The following is a 27,147-nucleotide window of genomic DNA, read 5'->3' on the forward strand; positions in this document are numbered from 1 at the left end:
AAAAAAAAAAAAAAAAAAAAGTTCAGGAAACTAAAGGCACACATGAATAGCTGACTAAAGGCCAACATTACGGATCTTGCCTGTCTCACAGGTGGCATGAACACAAGAAACTAAGGACCAAGGGCCTGGCCAACCAAGTGCCCACCTACCCCACCCATCCCTGGCAGCTGTGCCCGAGCTGGCTCCCTCAATCCTATCCTTTGACTGGCTTCTGTCCCCAGGCTGTAACAGCTCAAGGCTTCACCATGGACACCAAATCTCAGTGATCCATACCTCCTTCTGCTTATCCAGCCTCTGTCCTTTAACGCATAGTGATGCCTCACCTCACAGTCATTCCCTTGCTCCTCAGATGATTGACCTCAAAACATGCCTTGAGCTTCCTGGGTCTAGGAAGTGCTCCCTCTAGTGCCGCACTGTCAAATACCTCTCCCCTTCCTCAATTTCTCTGATGCAGCCACTCCACTCAGGGTCACTCTGCTGACTTCCCTGCAGGTGATGCTAGCTCTCCTCCCTGTATCCCACTGGGGTGTGCAGACAGGAAAGAGTTGCAGAAATGGTTCCTACTTGCAGACTTTATTTTTTCTGAGACAGCATTTCACTATGTAGTCCAGGCTGGCCTTAAACTTGTGTTTCTCTTGCTTCAGCCTCCCCAGTGCTGGGATTATAGACAAAGTCCATCACCTAGGTACTTTCAGACTTTAGGAAGAGCTGTACTTCCTGCCAGCCAAGTGCTGTGCTAAGTCTTTCTCAGCTCCTCTTTTCAATGTCAGGCCTTCCTGCCCCACAGCGCTGGGGTTCTTCCTTGAGGGAAAGCCTCCTGCTCCAAACCAGGCTACCTCACCCTGTGAGGAGAGGCTGGGCTGTGGCAGAAGCCCCCTCCTTCCTCGCTGACCTTCTTCTACAGCGGTATGGACCCCAAAGGGTACTTAATCTCCAAAAGGATTCTCCAAGATTGTCTTTCTCTTGTTACCCTGAAATTCTCAGCTACCCGTGGCGAAGATGAGCCACTGTGAGGTTTGAACCTGAGAAGGGTTAATCATGGTTTTGTCAGAAGTCTGAATGGTGACAGGTAAGTATCCCTCCAGTCCTAAGACACTTTTCCTACCTCTGCAAGTAGTGGCTGAAAGGTTAGGATGTCAATTTTTTGTTCCACACATTTTTTTAGTCTATCTGGTATCGGATACTGTGGAAGAAAACTTGGTAGTTGTCGTCTTGAGTTCCTTAAAAACATAAATTTACAAGTTAAAAGCAATTCCTAATCATCCAGGCATTTCACATGTATATTTTGAGTATAACCTTATCGGAAATGCTTGGGATCGGAAGCAGTTCAGATTTTTCTCATTTTAGAGTATTTGTACAAATTTTATCAGTGATGCATCCTTAACCTGAAATGCTCCAAAGCCTGAAATTCTTGGAGTATCATGCTGGAAAAGTTTCAGATTTCAGATTTTTGGATTAGTACACTCAACCTCTACTAGACACCCTTCCCTGCTTCAGAAAGACCAGAGTTCTTTCACTCTCTGAAAGCCGGCACAGGAACTTCTGCTAGGACCTCACTCCAGGTTTGGATCCTGTCTCCAATCACGCTCTGGCTGAGCACACTCACATCCATGTAAGAAGTCAGAGCTGCTCCAGTGGTGGTGAGGGGCTGGGCTGGAAAGTCCTTGGGGCCTGTTGGAACCGGGGAGTCTGAAGGCAACTGATTTTAACCTTTTAACGAGCTAAACTCTTACTGTTGTGTTTTTAGTAAGGACACAAGTATCGGGAACTACACATATACATCACTGTGAAAAGCACACTTGGTGAAAGCTGCCTGGCCTGAGTCCTGTCTTCCACTGCTTATTTCCTAGCTCTGATTTTTGTAGGGAAATCCAGCTCCATCCTCAAGTTCCTGCATTCTCCTAGAACAGGCCACTGTCTGAGTCATGGAAACTCTGCTCCTACAGGACAAAGAACTTCACTGCTGCTGTGGGCAAGTCCAAGAGAGCCTCAGAAATCACAGAAAAAGGGGAGAAGAGAGGCTAGACAGGAAGGAGGCAGGCCGGAGAGGTCTGTGCACTGAACGAAGAGGGGAAGCACCAGGCACTTCTTCCCTCATGCTGTCCACCTGTCTCGGCCTGATGTCCTGAGTGAAGGCAGGGAGAGGTGCTTGCAGCCTCCTTTTCAACATTGTCACCTCCTTTTTGGGTTCCTTTAGCTTAACACGCAGTAGTGCAGGACAGAAACATGGCATCAGCCCCAGAGCCACTCCTGATGGCACCAAAAGGCTGATGTCTCTCCTCCCAGACACAGGAGTGCCTTCCACCCTGCGGTTCGTGAACCACACCAGAGCACACACATGAAGCATACTCAGAAAGCAGAGGGCACTTGAAGAGAGAGAGTGAAGTACTGATGACTAAGCAAACTAGACAGGACAATCACAACATTTGGCTCACTGGCCACTCTGACTACATGCTCTGGGCAGCAGACTGCATCTACAAGACACAGCTGTTGACAATGCAGGACGCTGGAAACCTGGCAGAGAGGTGCTGGTAGAGGTCTGCTACGTGAAGTGCTTTTTGAAGAAGGGAGCAAGATGGAGGCTGGAGCTACCTGATGCTGGGGGACCAAGCAGGATATGTAGGCCCTGTCATGGCTCGTAGTCAGTGTCCATCACCACCCATCTGGGCATGCAGAGCCAACCATAACCAGGCACAATGGAAACCAAAATCTTTGTCCCAGAGACACTTGCCTACAGGGCTACACTAGCACCCCAAGGAAATAACTGACCAAGGTTAAAACTCATGATTGTTGGTCTGTGTACTTCACTCTTTTGCTGAGCCAACTGTAAATGCGTGGTGGCTAGTATGTCAATAGATGAGAACCAGAGGTTCTCAGAGTCTCTTGGAATTGGGAGCCAATCATCAAAGACTCTTAGGCCCTGCAGGGCATGGTGAGCTCTTGCTCCTGAGGTTCCATCCCTAGAGCATGCTCCTTGAGGGCATCAGGGACCCTCCATGCTACTTGACTGCCCTGTACCAGGAGAAGTGTGATCTTATACACTCCACCTCATTTTTTCCTCAACTCACATGAGGTAGGGACCATCACTCACAAATGAAATTAAGGTTCTGAGAGGTTAAGAAACTTTCCCAAAGCTTCTTGGTGCCTGATTCAAACAATGGGCTACTCTAAGGATAAACAACTACACAAGACTCTTCTCTGCTAACACTTTCTCTTTGGCCTACAATTTGGCAGATGTCCACCTGCCCTGGGCTATCGTGTGCCTTGAAGTCCTTATTATGCTCCCATATTAGAAGGGTGATACATCTTGCTACCATGGAGTCTGGGCAACACCTAAGCTCAAACTCTCAGCAGAGGCAGTGATGATTCCTCCAGGCCTGCCTTCAGGAGACCGATGAGGAAGGCAGGAGCTGAGGGGAATCCACCCTGTTCTGATGGCTACCCTGAGGCCTCCGCTAGAAAATCAGCCTCACAAGTTCCATGGAAATATACCCCACACCCAAGCATGATAAGAAAAAGGGTCCAGAATGAAGGGAGAGCAGGGAAATGGGGAAAAAAATAAGAACGAAGATACACCATGTAAAGGTACAAGATCCTAGTGGAGAATGTAACTGTACTGTGCACCTAAATGTACTAATAAACTTAATGGAAAAAAAAAAAGAAAAAGAAAAAGGCTCCAACCCCAGTTTCATTCATACCACCTCCAGCCAGGCTGATAGTTGTGACCTGCCAGGGCGTCTCTACTTTTCTCTCACAGATATAGCTGCTGCAGGTCTCTGATGCAGCAAAAGCCACACATTCAATTCACCAAAGGTACCTTTTCTGTGTAGTCACAACTGTTGTTTTGGTGGGTGTTACTGCTTGGGGACGTCTAGGCTTTTTCCAAGAAAACGGTTCACGGACAGCTACCAGTGCCTCCTCGTCACTCACGACAGTCACTTCAAGGTATCGCCCAATGAGGAAATCAGAGAAACACAAAAGAAGGAGCTCCTTGCAGCGGCCAGAGGTTCTAGGTAAACAAAATGAAACTTAGTTTTAGTCATAAGTAAGACAAATTCAACAAAATTTCTCTTTGTACATGACAGGTCCGCCAAGTTGGACCCCTGCCCAAGCAGACCCACTACTGGTATCCAGAGGAGCAGAGATAACAAGAATCCAGCAGACACCCTGCTGCTCCCACCACTGCCCTGTTTATCAGCCATCCCATGGGACTCTAAAATTTTCTACCCTCTTGATCAGTACCCCCTCCCCTACCTAAACTGCCCCATATCAACCATGAGCACCCTCCTCTCAGTGCCAATGGCCTTCTTGCCCCTGGCCCATCTGCACCCAGATGGCAATGAACTCATCGCATGTTGTTTAGACTTTGCCTGCCTCAGTAGTTTCATTCGTGCCTCGGAATGACCTTACAATACATAAACAGAAAGTTACAGAACTATTAAACAAGTGAAGCTTGACTTTTAATAAAATTTTCAAATATAATTTTACTTTCTAAAATGAGCAATGTCATGTTTTCCCAAGACAAAAATCACTTAAAATGTCTTTTTTCCCCCAGTACGGGCGACCAAACACAAGGCCTCTGTGGCACTGAGCTACATCCCCAATCTGTTCTAGTCTTAGTAAGTTGCCCAGGTTGGACTTAAACTTGTGATCCAATACCCCTGACTCCCTACGAACTGGGATTGTAAGTGTGCATCACCATGCCCAGCTCAGTACTTTCAAGTTTAAATCAAATTGTATAACATGACAAAAAATGTGCACTACGTTTTACTTGCTTTCTGCCCATTTCCAGCTGTGGCTCCAACCTGGCCTATGCCGTCTGTGCACACTACACTGCCACACTATACTGCTCTCACTTCCAGCTTCCTCACCCCCTTCTATGTTGTCATAATGATAATACCAAGTAAAGTGGGCCTCATCTGTCACAGCCGACTGACGCACTGCTGTTAAATGACCACCCACAATTTGATATTGATGGGCTTGAAGCAAGGCAGTGATTTAAATACATTTATAACTTTAAGCTGGGTGTGATGGCACACACCGGCAATCCCTGCAATTCAGGAGGTTTAGACAGGAGGATCACCACAAGTTTGGGTTCATAATGAGTTCAAGGCCAGACTGAACTACATATGGTCCTGTGTCAAAAAACCTAAATGAATGAATGAATGATTTACATCTTTAAAAACGTTGAGAATTAGAAACATAGATGAGTGATCAGAGTTAAGGGGGCCCAGGGTCCAATGTCAAACTGACAGGCGACCCAGCAGCCTGGGACTTTTGAGCAGTCTGAACAGTGGTGGGGACACAGGAGGAAGGGTAGGAAAGCAGGACCAGGGATGGGCTTGAAGGCTGGCTGGCTACCAAGGAAGAAAGGAGAGAGCTGCATCCTTCTCTCCTTTAGCCCTTAGCTCATGTGCTGTGCGTTGGTCAGATGCCTGGAGAGGACCAAGATGCACAGAGGCCTTGGGGACACCAAGTTGCAGTACAGAGGAGCCCTAAGATGGCTACATTTGGCAAGATTCAAAAGCAATGGAGAGTGCTCACACCCAAATGAATCATACACACTATTTTCTTTGTAAAGATAGGTCAGTCATCTGCTGAGGATGAAGATGGACCACTGCTTTCACTTGGAATTTGGGGCATGATAAACAGCCATGGTTGCTTTTATAACATTCAACCTAGGAGGACCACAGAGGGGCATAGAAAGGAACATGCATGAGTATCATTCTGAAGCAAGCCCTCCCTGGCCCTTCAGTGTCAGACCTGGCATCACATGTCATCACAATGAAGGTTCTTCCTCCTGGAGGGAGGAGCCCCCCAGGCTTAGGCTCTGTCAGCTGCTTTTTCGATGGAGTGTTTTCTTTTTCTGGACTTTTCCCTTCATAGGCATAGTCACCTGGGAAGGGAAATTTAAATACAAAGTCAGACCAAAAGGTGAATTTTTCCAATAATGCTTGGTGGAAATGAAATGTTCACAAATACAGAAATAATCAGATGCACACAAATCAAACTCAAGATGCAGCTGACAAAACACAAAGAGAATGCAACCAGAAGAGGGCAAAACTACAGATCAGCAAGGACCGGGGCGAGGACTCCCACTCTTGGCACTCTCTCTGGTCCAGGGAACAGTCACCACAGGAAGCATATCAAACAGCCCCAAAACAGAGCAGAAGGGTCCAAAGCTAAAGAGCTCAGGCATAAAGAGCTGGCAGGACACAGGGCCCACTGGCTCTCAGGGTCAAGGCCACCTCAGTCCTGGCCCTTCCTTGGTAATACCTGAGCTACCTACCTGGAGAGTTTTCTGTGTTGTTCACCAATCTGCTCTCCAGTCTCTCTTTGGCTTTGTTTTTTCTGTTGCTATTTAATGAGTTGACATTTCCATTTGAAAAAAGCTGCTTCTTCTCAGGAATGGAACCAAAAGATGCCTCTGGGCAGGCTTGGTCTATGTCTGGTGTCTGAAACCTGAACTGCTGAGTTCTATCCCAGCCAGCCAGTTTGCAGCTTATTAGTTCTTGAGGAATGTCTCCTTTATTCCTGGAAAAAGGGTCACAGAGATACAACTCTCAGAGGTGAGGTGGGTAGTCACTGTGAAACACAGAATTCAATTTCATGAATGGCAGCTGCAAATACCTTTATTAAATTTTTTGTTTTTTGTTTGCTTGCTTTGGTACTGGGGATCGAACCCGGGACTTTGCGCTTGTGAGGCAGGCGGTGGAACTAGTGAGCTAAATACCTGGGTCCCTACCTTTATTAAATTAAGAGAGATTTTGGGGAGAAAATTTTTGAAAAGAATTTTAGAGGAAAAAAAATAAGTAACAAAATACAATTGGTTCTACATCCTTAAACCAGTTTAAACTAATTTAAAACCTTTAAACTTTAAAAATTCTGATGCACACTTACTCTATCCAGATCACCATTGTTTTACTTCCTCCTTCTTTCAGTGTTCCAAAATCTGTCAGCCTTGTAACTTCAATACCACCTTTGTTCTTCAGCAACTGGGTTCCATAGGACTCCTCTGGGGCCTCACCAACAGAAGAGTCTCTGAAGAAGGTACCAGAGAATGGTGTCAGGATGTGGGGAGGCCCCTGCAGCGCCTGTACTCTTTCCTCTCTTGCATCTGCTTCACTGGGGGCAGACTGATGATGATCCAGAGAGACCCCCACTGACCACAGAAGGGATTCCACAAGACCTAGGACTTTCAAAGACAGAAACCACCTCATAGATGTCGTCACAATCCCCCAGAGATTAGAAAGAAGGGGGCAAGGTGGCATATGACCTGTACCACAGGGGTTTCTTTCATCTCTACCACCTCCCAGGCACAAGGGAAGGCACTGGGCCTTGCTCTTCAGGGATTTACTAAATTTGTGTTTGGTAAGTTTTTTGAACTACAGTCATAAGGCTGCATAATGACATTTCCTTCACAATGGACCACATATTCTACAGTGGTCCTATCAGATTAAAATAGAGTTGAGAAACTCCTAACCCTTAGATTTCTCTGTGCCTTCCTTAAGTTTGTTTAGAGATAAAAACACCACCTGTTGCAATTGCCTACAGTTGTACATAGTAATATGTCCCACAGGCCTGTGGCCTGGAAGCAATGCTGTACCACCCAGACCTGTGTGAGCACATTCTATGGTGTTTGCCCAGTAAGTGACATATTTCTCAGAACACTGAGCCACTGTTGAGCACAACCTGACTATACGCGAAACAAATAGAGTTTTGCTATTTAGAAACAGAAGGTTCTACTTTCCCTCAGCAGAGTCACCACTTCCCTCTCTCCACTCTTTCTAGAAGGTCAACCTGGCCTTGCTTGCTTCCCTGTCTGCAGCTTCTTCAAGAAAATCAGGCCTCCAAAATGAACTTCTACATTTCTAGGCCTGCCCACAAACCCAGTGACCCTTCTGTGGCTCAGCCTGCCCCTTCCTTTTTCTCCTCATTGCCTGAGCAGAGAGGTAGTATGCAAGCTGCCCACATCAGCCAAGGAGAGGGACAGTGTGAAAAGGGAAGGGAGGTAGGAATGCCTGCAGGGAAAGCTGTTCATGGTGCTAGGGCTGGGATCTGGGCTGCTATGGCTGGGAATTGGCCAGCTTTGTGCATTACTTGTGCTATCCATCAGACACTAGGAGTCTGCAGCACAGACTACAAGCAATATCAAGCATCCACATACAGAATCTGTGAGCCAATGGGAGAATGGGCAGATGGCAGGCCTTAGCTCTGCAGTCCTTCTGCCATCTATTCTACATTCAAGAAGCCTGAGCAAGGCTGCTGTGGGCAGAGGCAGTTCTCCATGCTTCTTTCCCTGAAGGGCGAGTCAAGGAAGAACAGGTAGGCCTTTTAGGAGGTCATGACACTGATGGATCTGCAGTCAGATCCTAGGTCTATGGATCAGGGCTTCACAGCATTTATAGAGGAACACACAGGAAACTTGGGACCTCAAGGCTTAGAAGAGGGTCCCAGCCATCAAATCAGCCCATCTCAATTCCTGGTACCTTGCAGCCAGGCAGATGGTGCTGAACAATGCTGAGAAGAAGAGCATGGGTAAGGGACACTGGCTCTAAGAGGCCAAAGACAAGTGTCTCCAAGCAGGATGAGGGCACAGGGTCATTTCCAGTCCAGCAACACCTGTAGATACTTCTGGGCCTCCTTCACACGTGTCTGTGCAAGTAGGCACCACACACCTGCCCAACAGGTTGCACAGGGCTGCCTGCCACACCTAGAGACTGAGTCTGGTGCTTGATGCAAGGCAGGAAGGCAGAGAAGTGCTTTCCCTCAACAGAACTGGCATTCTATGGAAGAGAGCAGGCAGTAAGTAGAGTCATGATCTATGAGGAGTGTGCTGGAGGTTATGTGCCAAGGGCAGCAGCATTTGGTTCAGCCCAACAAACAGGGCTGAGATACCACTCAGAGAGCTGGCGAGGAGGGCATCATATTATATACACACAAATAGAACAGCAGACACAGGACATTCAACTGTTGTGAGACCCTACATATGCAACTTTTTTTTTTTTTTTTTTTTTTTTTGATAAAAAAAAACACCCTCAATCTAGATTCGGCCACCTTTGACCACATGGGGCTTTAGGGGGACATCGAGACCATAACACTGGCGGAGCCCGAGTGTTCACCCATCTCCTTTATTTTCTCGGTAACTTGAGCAGGTCTGCTTTGTTCTGTGGGCCTATGTCTTTTACAGTTATTTCTGTAAAGCAAGTAAATAACCCATTTCCGGCGGTTATTGCCTGGGTCACGTTGGCGAGGTGGGAATTTACAGTTCGGTTTGGTTTTGTTGATTTGGTATTTGAGATAGGATCTCACTATGTAGTTCAGACTGCCCTGGAACTCACTATGTAGCCCAGGCTGATCTTGAACTCACAGCAATCCTCCTGCCTCAGCCTCCCAAGTGCTGGGATTACAGGCGTACGCCACCAAGCCCAGTTCCAACATGTTTTTGAAAATGTCAAAATGTAAAAAAATAAAGAATAAGGATACACCTCAAAATGGCCATTGCTGTTATGGCTTCAATAGGGTCTGTCCCTGCTGACAGTCCTGCTGAAGTTCCATCTCCATTATAAGATACCAAGAAGTGGCACAGAGGATTAGGGCTCCACCCTCACGAATGGTTAATCCACTCTCATGATTAAGGCATTAGCAAGTCATCGTCAGTGAGTCTGATCTAAAAGCCAGTGTGGCTAGGGCTCTCCCACTTCTCTCCGTCTCTTGCCATATGATGCCCATACTGCCTAGGGACCCTGCCAGCAAGGAGGCCATCCCCAGATGCAACCGCTGACCTTGGACCAGGGCCATGGGCCAAGTAAACCTCTTTCTTCTGTAACTGTTCCAGGCTATGGTATTGTGTCATCAGCAATAGAAAAAGGACTAAAACAATTGCCACCACAGAAGTAAGGGTTAAAAGAGAGCCCTGAGCTGAGCATGATGATTCACACCTGTAATCCCAACACTCTGGGAGACTAAGGCAGGAGAATTGCAAGTTTGATCCCAGCCCGGGTAACTTAGTAGACAGCAAGACCCTGTCTCAAAATTTTAAAAAGGCTGGGGATGCAGCTTAGTGCAAAGGTCCTAAGTCCAATTCCCAATTCAAAACAAAAACAAAAATTCAGGAACCCATGAATTAGACTTTCCCTCAACCACAGAGACTAAGACTCTCCAGAATGCATGTGTCTCCTAACCTGTAACCTGTCAATCTGGCTTACTAAAGTACTGACATGTACCCTACCAACAGGGATGCTCTCTGAGAAATGCTGTTCCGGGATGTTCGTCCTCAGGAAACACAGCATGCACATAGGCAAACTGAGACGGCTGCGACACCACTCCACGTGAATGACTGTGGAACCAGCACAGTACATGGGCCCACTGAGGACTGAAACACTGTTGAGTAGCGCATCACTCTGACACCTCAAAATACACTTAAATCAGGTTCTCTGCCTCCCAAAGAAGAAATTTTTTGATTATCACCTTCTCACAGGGGTTATGCAAAGTGCCCTCCAGACATAGCACGACTGGCTGCTCTCTACCACCACGGCGTTGACGATGTCATATCTTCGCGGTGCATATCCCTCAGGGAGCTTCAGGGAATCCAGGCTGAAGAAGATGCTGTCCTCTATCACCCCATTCCTCCCACAAAGGCTGGAGATGCAGACCTGCAATTGCAGTACTGAACACTGTTTAAAAGCCATTCCAACAAGGGGCTTTCAACACTCACCGCTCTGAATGTGCCCAGATCAGATTGGCCCAGCAAACTCAGTTGTCATAGTGAGAGACCGTGGCAGTGCAAAGGATGAAAAAGATTACTTGGAGATGAGCCTTAGTTCAATCACAGAGAGGGCCAGAGAGGCTACTCAATCAAGAACACCCAGAGTTAGGGAGATTCCCACAAGTAGCACCAAGCCAAGAACGTTCAGGGCTTTATTTAGAGTATCAGTGTAAGAAGAAAAAAAGGAGGAAGAAGGAAGAAGGGGGGAGGGGGAGGGGAGGAAGAAGAGGAGGAGGAAAAGAAGAAGAGGGAGCTATCTCAAGGATAGGCAGTATTCTTGGGGAAAGGAGGACAATGGCCAGATACAACATGCCTCACTGATCTAAACTTGTTGTTGTTTAATCATTTACTTCTCATAGAGCCTGTATGCTTTTGCTCCACAGTTCAACCATTTACTCCTTGACCAAGTCCCCCACACTCAGGTCCAAAATGACAGGGGCCTGGGAGAGGCCTACAGGGGTCTGGAGCTGAGGCTGACTGACAGGGCTGTGGTGGTGTCTGACATCCCCTTTCTACTTGGTCACAGCTCAGTTCATTGTAATACCTTACCCTGGTGCTAACTCACATGAAAAACTACACCATCTTTGAGGAAGTGTAAATTCCACATTCTCGAGCACGAACAGTTTTTCCTTAAGAGCATCGTAGCATGTGTATGTATATACTGTATCTTAGATCTTAATTATGTGAGGGTATCTTAATTATGGAGTCATCAGGATTTCCCTAGGGAAACAGGCCAGTCCTAAGCTTTATTTATCTAGGCTTCTCAGTGAATACAGAATGCTGGTGGCAAAAACATGCAGAGGGGCTACCGGTCAGCACACTACCTTGTCCACGCGCTTGTACCTCAGCGGCTTCACTGTGATGGCCTCACTGTTCCATGTACCAGGCCGGATCCGGTACTCAGCCTCCACCCAGTCCCCCTTGCATGGCTGGAATCCTGAAATGGCCAGAAAGAAAACCACAAGTGACATCAAATGCACAGTTCACTCTGAGGTTGTGATACACTGAATTCATTCCTACAATCAAACAGTTTTAAAAATATGCTCTACTTTTGTTAGAAACATATTTACTGAACTTAATAACTATTTAGTCAAACTCTGGTTAAATGAAGCCAAAAGTGTTTGAGACCAAGCATGACAAAAGGGAAAAGGGCCCAGAGATAACTGCAGTCAGGCCTGACATCTCAGGACCTCATCTATTCAGAACATACCCCATAATTCTCCATTTAAAAAAAAAAGAATCAATCACTGTAATAAAGTAAGCTGAATTGGAGCCCCTAATATACACGACTAGGCTGTAGTAGGAGCAAGCACACCTGAGAGACAAGCAGCAGGCACCTATCCTCTCCTCCTAAGTCCTTCAGATAAGGGTTTGTACTACATTCTTGTCAGGAGGACACTCAAGTGGCTTGGTGGCAGAGGAGAATGCACTTGGAGCTGAGAGAATTTTAGCTCAGGGGCACAGAACACATGCTGCCTGGCAGGCCCTTGGCCTACAAAGAGCTGGGAAGTGTCCAGGCCCATCCTGAAGGACACATGGGGCTGCCTGGCCTTGGGCTGGCAGGGATGATGTGAACTGTAGCAGGTTCACTGATAAACGTGGCTGAGCTGTCCTGACAGACACAGTGAGTCTACAGAGGCCATGAGAAAAGTATAAAAGCTAAAGCCTGTTACAACTTTCACACTTTTGGAATCAACACTTTCACTGCACTAAGCTAAAAAGCCAAAGGGTATAACTGAATATTGAATTTGTTTCTTGAGACAGTTACTGAGCCCATATCTGTTGACATCACTCCTCAGCACAGGAACTGCAGTGATAGCACCAACTGTCTGAAAGCAGGTGACAGACCTACTGTAGCAATTTCAAGTTCAGTGCCCTAAAATCACAATTCAACATATGCAGCTATAGAGACACTTTGTATACTGTTTTGTAAACCATGACTTCTCATCAAATAATTGTTTAACTTTGCTGACTTTTTATGCTAAAATTTCCTAGACACACACGAAAAGTTAAGCAATAGGTGTTAATTTGCTAATTGAAAATTTTATTTATTTATTTTTTAAATTTTTTTATTTTTTTGGGGGGGTACCACAGATTAAACTCAGGACCTTGCACTTGTGAGGCAGGCAGCAGCACCACTGAGCTAAATCCCTGGCCTGAAAAAGTTATTTTTTAAAGAAAGCAATACTTAAGCAAATTTAAATAAGAGGTTTTTTTCCCCATCAGAATTGTGGAATCAAAGTAAAAATTTTGGAAGAGCATTCTGTTGGAAAGAGACACATCTGATGATACTGTGAGTGTTATGGCACAACTAGTTTAAAAATCCAACAATAGGAAAAAAAAGAAGAAAATCCAACCATGGAGATAAAAGTATTTGTGTTCACAGTGATAACATGGTAAATTCTGATTTAACAAGACACTATAACAAAATAAGATCACTTTGTGTTAGGAAACTTACAAGCAGAAAGGTACTTGGAATGAACTGGGGCAGAGATGTAGTCCTCACCTTCAAACATGCTGTCAACCAGCTGAAAGAAGCACAGCAGCTGAGGTTTACAGAGTATACAGGTAACCACCATGAAACTCCATGGTGAAGCTAATAACACACCCTGGCTCTGGCTCTGGCCGCCCTGGCTTTCTCTTTGCCACATTCACCAGCTGGATGTGACATATGCTCTGCTGTGAGGGAAACACTGGTAAATAGCCCTAGGGTCCCACTGTGTGCTACTCTTATAAAAACAAAATGAAACAAAAAAGCTCTATCATCTGGTTACATTTTGTTCAAAATGAGCAAAAAATCTTTCATCAAAGTATTTCATAGGCAGGAGGAGGATCGCTGTGAGTTCGAGACCAGCCTGGACTACATAGTGAGTTACAGGTCAGTCTCTACTACATAGTGAGACCCTGTCTCAAAAAAAAAAGTATTTCATAATTGTGCAACCAAGAATCTTTAACTTTTGACAACTTTTGCAAATTATAGCTTCTGAGAATAAAACTTGTAAAAAGAGACACAAAAGCAATGGAGGAAATGAACAAGCTAGCATGGTACACAAAATTAATGCGCTGCTTATGTGGTGTGGTGTTGTGTGTGTGTGCTTTCTGGTAATGAGGATGAACCCAGGACTTCACTGAGCAACCAGTTGTTTTTAAATTCTGATAGGGTCTTGAAAAGTTGCTAAATTGCCCAGGAAGGACATAACTTGCAATCTTGCCTCAGCCCCCTAGAGTGCTGGGATTACACGCACATGCCCAGCTGATGCTGAATTCTATGACAGGACTTCCCAAATTGTATGAAAAGTTTAAGAAAGCCATTACTTTTAGTTGGAAAACCTGATGTTCTGTAATGAGATGAATGAGACACGTTCAAAAGAATCACAGAGCCAGGGACTTAGCTCAGTAGCGCTGCACCTGCCTCACAAGCACAAGGTCCTGAGTTCAATCCCTGCTACTGAAAAAAAAATCACAGAGACAGTTTATTTGCCAAGTTTTAGTTTATAAAACGAAAATACCTATTTAAGCTGAATAGAGGCAAACAAGACAGTACCTGTGAAAACAACTGTGCTGAAAGTTACACATTTCAACAGGGGGGAAAAAATCCCAAACCTTAAACATCTCATATTTAGCAGAATTTTCTCTGAACTATTTCCTCAATTAAAAATATGACAGTCATGCCAGAGATCTCAGCTCAAGGGTACTGCAAGGTTCTGAGTTTGATCCCTGGTACCAAAAAAACAAAACAAAACAAAACAAAAAAAAAACAGTCTGAAGGAAAGTCTATCAAAGGTGTCTACCTATAATTTCAAACTTATCAACCATAAAATGTAACTATGAAGAGGATTCCAGAGAATTATACAGTAAGAGCATATTTAAAAAGTGCATTTTCAGGAATAGCAGTGACTTGGTATTAAGAGATATTAAAAAATTAAAATGTGCTGGGCATGGTGGCACACACCTGTAATCTCAGCACTCAGGAGGCTGAAGCAGGATGGCCATGAGTTCAAGGTCCAGCCCCGACTCATAGCAAGACCCTGTCTCAAAAAAAAAAAATTCATAAACAAAAAAGAAACTAAAATGCTACTACATACTAAGAACATCATGTCCAGATAATCAATATTAACTTGTTTTAATATACAGACACTAGCTTTTAGAAATATTTTTGCAAATACTTTTAAAATAGAAACTTTAGAGAACCACTAACATAATAAAATCAGTTTGGTCCCTCATACACAAATATTTCAAAAATGGTTTCATTTTAATTAACCTGAACACCTGTTAAAGCAGATCTTTGATGTATGGCCTCTTGTAATCTCAAAAACAAGTTAAATAATTTAGATTCTAAGGTAGAGTGGACCATATCTCTTTGCAGTCTTTGAGTCAAACCAACTGCCTAAGAATCACTTAAAATATTAAGAGGTTGGGAAGGGAAGTCGTCAATCACAAATAAAACAGCTAGCAACTCTGACCTCTGGGAGAGGCCAGGTGTAGGCAATACATAGCTAAAGGAAGAGCTCCAAATTGCTGCTGGGTCCTTAGAGGAGCCTTCGGTGAAATAAGTTGAGGCACCTTGCAATGGCTGAAACTGAGTAAACTTGGGGAGAATAAACTCATGTCAGTCAAAAAAAAATTAAACAGAGGATCACTAGGGTAATGACTATCTATCTGTCCAACAAAATCTGCAAAGGCTACTTGCCAGTATAAAGCAGCTTGTAGTAGTGTCTGCATTTGAGCCTTATCAACTGGGATAATGATGAAATGAGGATTGGCACCAAATAACTGTCAGAATGATTAGGTCCTAAGTAAACAAAAATATTTTTGCAATTTGATCTAGATATAACTGTAGATTTCACTAACTGGTCAGATAAAAACAACCATTCCATGGGAAAGACCTGTTTCTCATACCAGTCCTATTAAACCTGTAGGTGAATGGGGAGTGTTAAGCATAAACAAATGAACTGGATAGTTAAGAGTTTATATGAAAAACCTGACAGTTATGTATGCTTTGTCCTACTAATTATAACACCTTTTGTGCCTCTGGAGTTAATTTTCGAGGGGAATGAAGATCAGAATCTCCCTGTAATGTTTCATATAAATTCCACAATTGAAAAGTTGCTATCCCAGGGCTGGGGATTTAGCCAGTGATACCATGCCTGCCTCACAAGTACAAGGTCCTGAGTTTGATCCCCAGTACAGCAAAAAAAAAAAAAAAATTTGCTTTCCCTATTCTAGGACTAATCCAATTAATATCACTTAACTTTTCAAAATCATTTGGCATTTTAATTGTATCTTTTGTGACTTAACAGACAGCACTGCTCACAAGGTACCAAGGTAAGTATAAGGCTCAGATAGTGGAATCTTTTCAGGTGCTACGCACAATCTAAAATGCACTAAATCCTTCTTTACAACAACAAAGACCTGTAAAAGTATGTTGTATATTCAGAGATTATTATGTCATTCATATATGTTAAATATACAGTAGGAAATAATTTATGAGTAGCTTGAAGAGCCCCTGCTACAAAAAGATGACACAATGTGGGGCTGTTAGCCATCCCTTGTGGCAACAGTCCACTGAGAGCACTTCAATGGTTCTTTAAAATCCGTATGAGGTACTGAAAAGGCAAATCCAGGTCGGTCACTTGGCCACAAAGGAATGTTAAAGAAGCAATCTTTTAAATCTATAATTGTAAGTGGCCACTTCTGGGGAACTGCACCTGCTCTGGCAAGCCAGGCTGCAGCCCCCACTGAAATGAGGCTTGCATTAACTGCATGTAAGTCCTGAAGCAAACACCATTTGCCTGACTTTTTAGGAATAACAAAGATGGGTGTGTTCCAAGGGCTCATGGATGGTTCTAAATGCCCCTTGTTAAGTTGTTCTAATATAAGTTGCTCTAAAATGGTTAGTTTCTCCTGTGTTAGGGGCCACTGATCAACCCAAATGGGGTCGTGTGATTTCCAATTCCAAAGGGATTATTTTTCTGTTGTTCCACAGGCTGTGTCCCCCCTGAAGTTGCTTGCCTAATCCTTTCCTCAGTTCATAACTCACTTTAGGCATCATTTGTTGACCTGGTGAGGTTTCAGGGGGCAAAGTAATCACTATGACTCTCCATTCTTCCAATAAATCTCACTCCATAAATTTACAGGTATGGGAGCTATATAAGGACGGATATGTCCAGTTTGACCATCAGGCCCTTCCTAAGACAGGGGAATGGACCTTTGTAAAACTTGGCGGGGGGTGCACCAAAGCCTACCACAGATGTTTTAGCTGTTTTCCCCCACAAAATGACCGCCAAAAACATGTGCTGATCATGGACCCGTGTCTACCAGCCCTGTAAAGAATTTGCCATTCAATTTAATTTTGCACATGGGGCAGTTTTTGGAAATCTCTTGGGTGAAATAAACCTCTTGAGGAATTTCTGGCTGAGGATACTCTCAGGAATTTTATTTTTAAAAATTTTTTTGGTCCTGGGGATTGAACTTGGGTCCTTGCACTTGCGTGGCAGGCGCCAGAACCACTAAGCTAAATCCCCACCCCTCTCAGGAATTTTAAAAACTATTATTTAATTTTGGTTTAGGCAAGAACAATAATTGTGCAATATAATCTCCTTGTTCAATTACTTAAAGTTCTGTGGAACTAACAGGAACACACAATTCAGAGTTAGAGTCAGAATCAATAATAGCCTGGATAACAGTAATGCCTTTCAAAGTTAAGAGAATTTTCCAAGTATCAAACCACCTGTTCTGAGGGGGGCGGGGGTCTGTAAATTGTAGGGATGCACCAGTGTCTCATGTCTCAGCAGGTGGACTCTCTGAGCAGCAGGAAGATCTAATCCTGAGCTCCCCAATGTTCCCTTGATGAGGAAAGAATGTCCCTCTGGACACCCATTCCATCTGATTTTGTACTTGTGCATGGGACTGAACTGGGTACCACTGACTCAGAGGGACTAGAGCCCTCTGGCCATGATCCCCTATTGTTTCCCATGCCTGAGGAAGGGCTTGACTCCCATTTCCAGGCAGCAATGCAGCATCCTTATTATCTTTAGCCCAGTGAATGCCTTTTCAGCATCAAGGGCAAAGGCCAGGAGGTAATTTACTTTCATCTGATGCCTGACTTGGTGGCTCTGAGTCAGCTTATAAAAAGTCACTTTCATTTAGTTTTTTCTGAGATTTCCCCCATTTTCCCACAATTAAAATATTTTAAATCATTTTGTGTACATATTTGATCACATACCAATCTTCCTGGACCACTTTCATATGGCAATGCACAAGCAGATCAGCTTATAGGATTTCTTACTGCTTTTGATCAGGCTAAGGAATCACACAGCTATTTCCATCGGCACTACAATAAGATTTTCAACTATCTTGAACTCAGGCAAGACAGACAGTCATGTCCTGTCCTATTACCAGCAGATCCCATAGCTCATTCCCCAAGAAATAACCCTTGAGGTGTAGCCATAATACGACTTGGCAGATGGATGAGATATGTGTCCCCTCTTGGGAAGTCTCAATTTGTACCTGTTTCTATAGATACATTTTTCACATGTGATATAAGCCATGTGTTACTCTGGTGAGAAAGAAAGGACACCATGTTCAACAGCACTGCGTGTCTGCCTTTGCTGTCATAGGAGTGCCCAAAATATTAAAACTGACAATGATCCATCATATGTTAATAAATTTATCCAAATATTCTTTACTTGGCATTCTTATTAAGCATAGTACTGGTATTCCATATAATCAACAAGGACAAGCCATAGTAGAAAGGGCCCATGCCACCCTCAAACATCAACTGCTTAACCCATCAAAAGGGTAAAATTTGCTGCCTCCACAAGCCCGTTTAGATCTAGCTGTTTGTACTTAATTTTTTAAATCCTGCAGCAGATTTCACACAACCGCCTACTATGCTACATTGGCATAGAGATGCCATGGCTAAGACCCAGATACCACAAGTCCTTTGGAAAGATGTCCAAAGAGTAAATGAAGTGGCCCTGCTGCCTTAATAACTTGGGGGGAGATTTGGCCTGTGTGATGACAGACAATGATGAAACCTTGTGGCTGCCCTCCTGGAATGCGCAATCATGGGAACCACCACCACCTTGGAGAATGGGTGACAGTACCCCAGCTGTGAGCAGTAAGCCAGCTGCGACTGAGCAAGCCGGCTCACCTGTGAGGACCGACAAATCCAGAGAGGTCTAGGACCAAGACACCACCCCAGAGGGAGGCCAAATATAGATGGTTAAAAAGGGGGAGTAACTTTAAAATGTTCATTACAGGTATATACTGCTTTTATTCCTTTTGATTCTAATCACAAGCAGTCTCTGTTAACTGACCTTAAAGTTTTGACCAGTCTTATGTACAATTAGAACCCTAACAATCATAAAAGGGATATTATTTGGCCAAATATATTTGAGTGCACTCTAGTTTTATAAATTGTTTTATGTTTCTCCAATTGTACAACTATTTTGTTTGATCTCAATTTTCTATTTCCTTTTTTTCTGTTTTCAAAAAAATTTCTTAAAAAATATTCACCTATTATTAAATTGTTAAAATGTTATTAAATTTCTGGGCGTGGTGGCGCATGCCTGTAATCCCAGCACTTGGGAGGCTGAGGCAGGAGGATCACTGTGAGTTCGAGACCAGCCTGTACTACACAGTGAGTTCCAGGTCAGTCTCAACTACATAGTGAGACCCTGTCTCAACCCCCCCCCAAAAGTTATTAAGTTAAAGTCATGCCCTTCTTCCCCCAAGTTGCTAGCTGATCAAAGTGACATCAAGATTTATTTTACAAAAATAATGTGTATTGTCACTTACATTAAGCAAATTGCAATAAGAAGTAAAAAATTTTTTTTTTAATTTTTTGCTTGTCAAAGTAAATAAATAGAGACCCCTGGGTTTGGAGAGACCATTATATGGGATTTCCTCTGGAGAATAAAGAAGCAGCTCCTAACTATATTTTTTATATCAAAATGCCTACTATCCAGGTTAATTATAACAGTTAAGTTCACTACTTCTATTATGCTAATGTTACTGATCTTCTCTTCTGGGTGTTCAAACAACCAAAGTTTAGAGACCAGAACTAGAAAGGCAACTGGTCTAAGAAGACAGCCAGTATTTTGGCCCTGACCCTCGAAGGTCAACATCAACAATAACAAAAAGATCCTGGACAGGAGGAAACCTTCTCCAAGATCCGGCATCTTTGGTGAGTCACCCAACCTCCCAAGCAGGGAGGTTGCTGGACACCAAAACAGTAAGATTCAACAAAAAACTGTGCCAAAGGAATGTCACCTGGAGGAAAATCTCCCATGCTTTTGCAGAAAGCAACATGGTCAAGCAAGGCCATGACATATCCTGACAGCTGACACCGACAGAGGAGCTAAGAGGCTCTATGCATGGTTCCAAGACAGTGCCTGAGGAGACTTAATTGACCTGGTAGATAGCAAGAGGTTAATTTTAGTTAATATAGGTCTCACTGTAACTTGGTCTTAAACACCCAGTAGAGAAGTATAACTGCAGATAAAATTTAGACAAGTTGAAATTTTTTGGCTAAAATTTGTTTTTAAAAAAAATATTACATTTATAATCTTTTGACAACCAAAATTGAAACATTAAAATCTGATTTATAGATAATTTCCATTAAGTAGAGGGTCTATGAGTCAATAAGTTACAGGTACTATTTTAGTCCCTTAGAAACAGTTTTTAAATGTGCTTCTTTCCCCAAACTACTTTTTATTTTTAGTGCTTATAGCTTGACTATGCATACTGTAATCTCTTTTAAAATTTTTCTTTTACTTATTCTTGCCTATAAACTGCCAAACTCCAAGTGATCATACTGATAATATCAACAACAAATATGCTACACATTTCTTTACCAATATCCACCAGATATACTTTGTAAAGAGTTTTTATTGGGGGCTGGGAATTTAGCTCAGTGGTGCCATCACCTGCCTCAAAAGCGCAAAGTCCTGAGTTCAATCCCGGATACCAAAAAGAGAGAGAGAGAGAGAGAGAGAGAGAGAGAGAGAGAGAGAGAGAGAGAGTGTATAAGAGAGAGAGAGAGAGAGAGAGAGAGAGAGAGTTTATACTGCTGATTTATAACATAGTTTTCATTTAAGGCCCATTAAATTAGCTCCCTAGAAGAGACCCCTGACTTCAGTCTCCCTTCTCAGCCTGAAGCAGCTGGATAAAATCTGCACCCCTTCTCCCCTAACCGCAGCTGGAGAGAGCCCTTCGATAGCCCTTATTATAGACAACTAAGCCAGTTAAACACACTGTACGGCCTCACAATACATAGTGACAAGCCATTGTTGGGCATGCTCACTTTTCCCTAAAAGTACACTTACATAAAACAAAAAGAAAGGAAGATATGTGAAGAGCAATTCTACATAATTTTGGGGAAGAATCATTTCATAATTATAATTATGATTAGGCCTAGTTCTCCTGCCTACAGTCCAGCTCTGGTATGTTAAGACATAACTCCATTTTGGTCTCCGATCTCTGGTCTTGAGATGCTGTACTGCTCCAGGACAAGATTACACCAGCTGAAGACATCCTGGGAGGAACTAAATTTTCATTTGCATAGTTCCTCATTGTGCTAGGATTTCAGCTGCTGATGTACTGAACTCTCTGTCCTGAGTCATCTGTTAATTTGTTTCTCCTGCTGTACTGAATAAAGGTGTGTCAAGCTCCAGGTCTTTGCTGCCCAGAGCAGCATTGATCAGACCCAAATCTCAGATTCTTCTTTAAGTCTCATTTTTTCTCTTTTCGGTCTAATAAGTTAATTTGCCTTGTGTTGTCATGGCCCGCAGGAGACTAGGACTTACTGCAGAGGTTCTAGTAATGTCCCCTTTTCCCTGTTCCCTACAAACACTCCTTCACTTTTCAGATATGTACTAGGGTGTACAAAGTCAGCTGACTGCACTCAGCTGCTAGCAAAAGTCATGGCCTAGTGAGAGGACTGTTGCCTGCTATGGTGCACCTAGCAGGGAGCATCCACCTGCTTTGCTCCCTGCCTATCTCCAATGCTGCCTTCCTCCTGCCCCAAGAGCAGGGCAGGGCTGTCTGCAAGGAGCAGGCTGGGAAGAGCCTGGAGAGTGGGTAGATGTGGAAATAAATGCTTTGGAGACTATACAGCTCAGCAGGACAAAGGGCCTGATGTGGGGCTTGCATGGTAGGGATGGGCGGGGAGAGAGCAGGTGTTAGTCCTAGGCTTGAGAGCAACCTGAGTACCTCAGGAATGTATCACAGTGGTCACCAAAGAGTCACCTGAGACAAGGCAGAGCCCATGGGCCAGGTCTGGCACTGGACTCCAGGCCTAAGGAAGGATGCAGAAAGATTCTCAGGCCACCATTCACTGTTTGAGATCCACACTTTGGGGCAGTGGCCCTTAGGAGCCATTTGACAATAATCACAGACATTCTGGATTGATTGAGAGAGAGAGAGAGAGAGAGAGAGAGAGAGAGAGTGAGAGAGTGTGTGTGTTGCTGCATACCCTACAGGAAAGCCACCAGCACCAAGTACAATTTGGCCCAGTTGTCAGGATGTTGAGGGTGAGAAGCCTTACGTTAGTTTAGTGCCCAGTTTCATTTAGCCACCTTCACCCAAATGGTGAAGGGTTACTGGACATATAGTATAAAACCTGAGCTCTGTTTACTGATGTTAAGAATTTCATTTCACATGTGCTGTGGAGCTTGTCCAAGAAGGGAAGGATCTTGCTCTTTAAAACCACACACATCTCCTCTCCTCCTGAATCATACTGCAGCTTTTGCTCACCTCTGTGGCCGAAAGGGTTGGACCTCTCTAGAGCCACCACAGGGGGCATGCTTGGTACACAGTTCAACCTGCCCAGCTCATCCCGGAATCCTCTCCTGACAAACCTGACTCACCCACACAGCCCCAGCTTCTGTGTAGTTGAGGATTCCTGCCCACCGGGCTCCTACCACACTGTGTGTCTGGCAGAGCAGAGAACTCTGCATTTTACATACTTGCTTACTGTCAGTTCTCTCTTCCAACAGGATGGGAACTCTACAATGCAGTGCCTGGCACTGATGTCTGTTAAATTAATGTCAGAAAGAAAATAGTGCTTTTTGACTCACCAGTAAAGATATGAAATATTTAGCATAGTCTTCCTTTTCTCACCTCAAGGTTGAGCTTACAAATAAAGTTTTATGGTACACAAACATATTTTCACAGGCATGTTGGTGCCACCAGCCCAGAGGAGAGGAGCTTACAAGGAAGCCTTGTGTACCTCAAGCTGTACTACCTGGCCTTCTACAGATGTTTTCTGATTTTCATTTTTTATTTCCACTATCACGTTTTTTTCACTGTATTTTTTTTCAAGAATATTCTTTTGCTATTGTCACTGGGTCTCATGATTATATTCATAGCAATTCTCACATCTGTAAGAGTAACTCTCAGCCTCAACAGGAACCACCTTGGCCTCATTTGAATTTTTCAGTACCAAGAAACCCATTGGCCTGAGTTTGTCTTTAATTCTCAGTGTAAACTTTCTTTTCTGTACCTCCCATCAACATCTGCAGCGTGAAATGATCCCTATCTTTTCTATCTGGAATTCTCCCATTGAGGGCATCCTAGGAGGACCTTCTGATCAGTGTGACCAAGGGGCTTAAATAATCACAGGCCTCTTTCCTAAGAAATGATTGCTTCTCTGACAGAACAGATTTCAAAGTTCCAGATAGCTGCTAATCTCATTTTGGGAATCCAGGGTTAGCAACGTCACGCTGGGCCAAGCCCCCTGGCACCCAGGCTAAACAGCAACTGAATATGCGTAAGGTAGCAGAAAATCCTATTAATTTAAAAACATGCAGCCTACACTAGGCTGGTGAAATTCAGCCAAGAACATATCCCCCTCACACACACACCGACTACATGTATAGCACATGTCTATGATCCTAAATACTGGGGAGGCTGAGAGGAGGACTGCAAATTCAAGGCCAGCCTGGGCATCAGTGAGACCCTGGATCAAAATAAAAATTTAACAGGGCCAGAGATGTGGCTTTTTGGAGACACTTGCCTGGCATGCATGAGGCTCTAGGTTCAATCTGTAACATACACACATGAAAGAGAGACCAGAATAGAACAAACGTCCCCAGGCAGCATTTCTAATTCTCACCATCTCTGCCATGTACACAGGTCTGTTTTTGCCTGGAGGAAGCAGAGTCTCACTTGTTTTGCTCTCCCAGTATGTAGCTAGCTGCATGCCCACACCTCAAGACAACAGATGCCCAACAGCCATGGAATTAAACTCTATACATAACGCTAACCAATTATTTTTTTAGTCATAAAAATAGACTGGCTAAACACAAATGTAATTCAAAATGGTTATGAACTCTTGGAAAGGTACAAAGTGATCCCCAAGCTCTGTTTAAAAAGATGTGGAATATCTTAAGTATTTCTGCCTAGCTGTGACACTGTTGATTTATATTAGAAACATAGTAATTATGTGGAAGGAACTATTTGGAAAGCAGTGACTGTATTCAACAAAGGAATACAAAACAAATGAGAGCATGACCTTAAACAGTGACCACCCACCCCACCCAAAGTCCATCCACCACTCCAGAGCTCCTGCGTGAGACTAGCACGAACCTGAATCCTTCAGTGATGTATGTGATCATCTCAAACCCAATCCATAAAAATTCTTTAAAAGACACAAACATAATTTTAAATACATAACAGAAACCCATTTGGCTACCTTCACACACATTCTCCAGAGAGAAGTATGTGGTCTGATTGATGTAACCAGCATGTTCCATCAGGGAAGTCACACAGCCAATCAGTACTCGAGGGCTGGAGCCTGTCAGTTGTCCGCCACTGTTTCTGCTGTCATCCTCCCATTTGTCAGAGACAGCTTCTACCTAAAAAACAAAGCAATTTTTAATCTATTGTAAGAGGAGAACAAGGAAAACAAACTTAGCCCAATATCCCTGACTTATTCTCTTTGGACGGGGTCGCCCAAGATCAAGGTGAGGCAGATTCAGTGTCAGGTGAGAATCCACTCTGATTCAGAGTGCCCTCTCGCTGCATCTTCATGTGGTCAAGAGACAAGAGAGCTCTCTGGGGCCTCCTTTGTAAGGGCACAAGGGCTCTATCCTTTCAAAGACTCACCTACTAATATCACCTTAGGATTAGATTTCAACTTATGAATTTATAGGGACACAAGCACTGAGTCTACACCAATCCTGTATGAATACAGGTGCAAAAATCTTCAACAAAGTACTAGCAAACCGAATGCAGCAGCAGAGTAAAAGGATTATATACCATTATAAACCATGTCTGGTTTATCCTAGAAGCAAAAGTGGTTCAATTCTGTTAATATACATCACATTAACAAGATTAAGAAAAAAATATTCCCTTTACAGGAAAAGTATTTATGAAAAAAGGCATTTGACAAGAGTTCAACATTCCTTTACAACATACTCAATAAACCAGGAATAAAAGGAAACTGCTTCAACATGGTAAAGACCATACATGAGTCCACAGCTAACAACCCAATGTTGAAGGATGGACAGCTTCTCCCCTAAGCTCAGCAACTAAATAAGGATGTCCACTCTCAGTACTTCTATTAAACACTGTACTGGAGGTCCTCACCAGAGAGATTAAGCAAAAAAATAAAAATAAATAAAAAATAAATAAAAGGCATCTAAATTAGAAAAGAAGTCATTTCTCTATACACAGATGGCTTAATCTTATATGTAGAAAAAGATAAAGATTCCATCCCCCCAAATACACCCAAAGAAGTCAGAGTCAATAAATGAAATCAGCAAGGTAGTAGGATACAAAGTCAAAACATGAAAACTAGTTTTATTTCTATGTACTTGTGATAGTCTGAAAAGGAAATTAATTAGGAGCCAACTTAACCAAGGATATGGAAGATTGTACACTGAAAACTACTGATGAATGAAACAAAAGCACTAAATATCAGTTCTATGGACTGGAGATACCAAGGGGCTCTACTTTGCACGTAACAACATCTAGGCCAGGGTTGCTTGAAGAACTTTCTGTGACACTGGGAATGTCTTCTAATTGTGCTGCTCAATTCAGCACTAACTAGCTATATTTAGCACTTAAAATGTAGCTAATGAACTAATTTTAAATCATATTTTTAATAAATTTAAATATCTACACATAGCTGGTGGCGACCACACTAAATAATGCAACTTTAGAATTTAAATTATTTTTTATATATGTGCATTATTTTAAAACTTAGGAACATGAAATTAAGTATTAAGATAGTACTTATTAAATAAAACAGTTAAAATATAAATCATTTTTAGAAAGTAAAGAACTCTCAGTACGTTTTCTAGCTTCCAAATTACATGAAAAATACTTTTCTATGTCACAAGGAAAAAAGCATTTGAAAATACTATGCAAAATTATGTTGACAATGAAACAAAATTTCTTGGAAATAAGCTATTGTCAGAACTTTTAAAAGGGGACTACTATTGAACTGTAAAAAGAATAAAAAGGAACACTTAAATAAATGTACATAATTTGTAATTGGAGAAGACTGTAAGTGACCCAAATGTCAATTATCCCAAGCAGAATCTATGCCAAATGCCTTTTTAAATAAATATTTTTCCTGTCAAATAAAGATTTTTTCTTAATCTTGTCAATGTGATGTTTATTAATAGAATTTCAGAAACTCAATGCCATCCAAAGCAAACTGGAGCAGAAAATTAACTACAAAAAGATTAGTCAGAATTTGTGAAGAGTCAGGAAGGTCTCATCTACAAATCAAGTAAAGAAAACAAAACTACAGCATCCATGCCACAAGGGCCTACAGGACAAACTGTGGAATTCCAGAATATGGAAAGCAACCTTCCAAACGAGTAGGGAAAAATGGGTTTTTTAGTGAGACAGGTTAGCCAATTGGGAAGAAATGTCTGGTTTCTTCTGTGTTTATGCACCACAACAAATGTCAGGTATACCATGCATTTAAATGTCAATTAACAAGTAATTTACAGAAAAAAGTTCAGTGAACATTTGTACTAAGAAGTGGAATATACCTAAGAATTCTTACAAAGCCCAAAATCTGCACAGAAAAGACTGATAATACATTTTATTACTTAAAATGAAACGATGAGGGCCGGGGATTTAGCTGAGTGGTTCCACCGCCTGCCTCACAAGCACAAGGACCAGGGTTTGATTTCCCGGTACCAAAAAAAAAGAAACAGTGAAACAAAGTCAAAGATGATCTTGAGGAAAACATGTGTAATCCTTTCATATAATAATTTTTCTTAAAAGGCTCTAATTTTCCTAATAAGCTGAAACCAACCAAAATATGGACAAAGGATATGAAAATAATTCACAGAAAAAAAATCAATGTACTTTAAGACTTATATGTGAATTAAGATCCTAAAATCATTTTTTAC

The 27,147-nt window shown here is 42.9% G+C and overlaps 1 protein-coding gene across 3 annotated transcripts in view; it reads right to left on the reverse strand.

Annotated features, from left to right (window-relative positions):
* Mov10l1 (Mov10 like RISC complex RNA helicase 1) overlaps positions 1 to 27,147 on the reverse strand; it is a 75,945-nt gene that overhangs the window by 45,338 nt on the left and 3,460 nt on the right. For all 3 annotated transcript variants that reach the window (XR_782209.1, XR_782208.1, XM_010634279.1), the window contains exons 3-10: positions 24,468 to 24,630; positions 11,593 to 11,705; positions 10,471 to 10,655; positions 6,901 to 7,041; positions 6,290 to 6,534; positions 5,764 to 5,896; positions 3,818 to 4,009; positions 1,106 to 1,220 (exon numbers count right to left, since the gene is read on the reverse strand). Coding sequence is in view for 1 of the 3 variants with exons in the window: in XM_010634279.1 (XP_010632581.1) it covers positions 1,106 to 1,220; positions 3,818 to 4,009; positions 5,764 to 5,896; positions 6,290 to 6,534; positions 6,901 to 7,041; positions 10,471 to 10,655; positions 11,593 to 11,705; positions 24,468 to 24,630 (1,287 nt within the window). In the remaining 2 variants the exon portion in view is untranslated. The remainder of the gene's footprint in view (positions 1 to 1,105; positions 1,221 to 3,817; positions 4,010 to 5,763; positions 5,897 to 6,289; positions 6,535 to 6,900; positions 7,042 to 10,470; positions 10,656 to 11,592; positions 11,706 to 24,467; positions 24,631 to 27,147) is intronic.

This window comes from Fukomys damarensis, unplaced genomic scaffold (genome assembly GCF_012274545.1).
Source record: "Fukomys damarensis isolate Sample0158 unplaced genomic scaffold, DMR_v1.0_HiC HiC_scaffold_19, whole genome shotgun sequence".
Taxonomy (NCBI): Eukaryota; Metazoa; Chordata; class Mammalia; order Rodentia; family Bathyergidae; genus Fukomys; species Fukomys damarensis.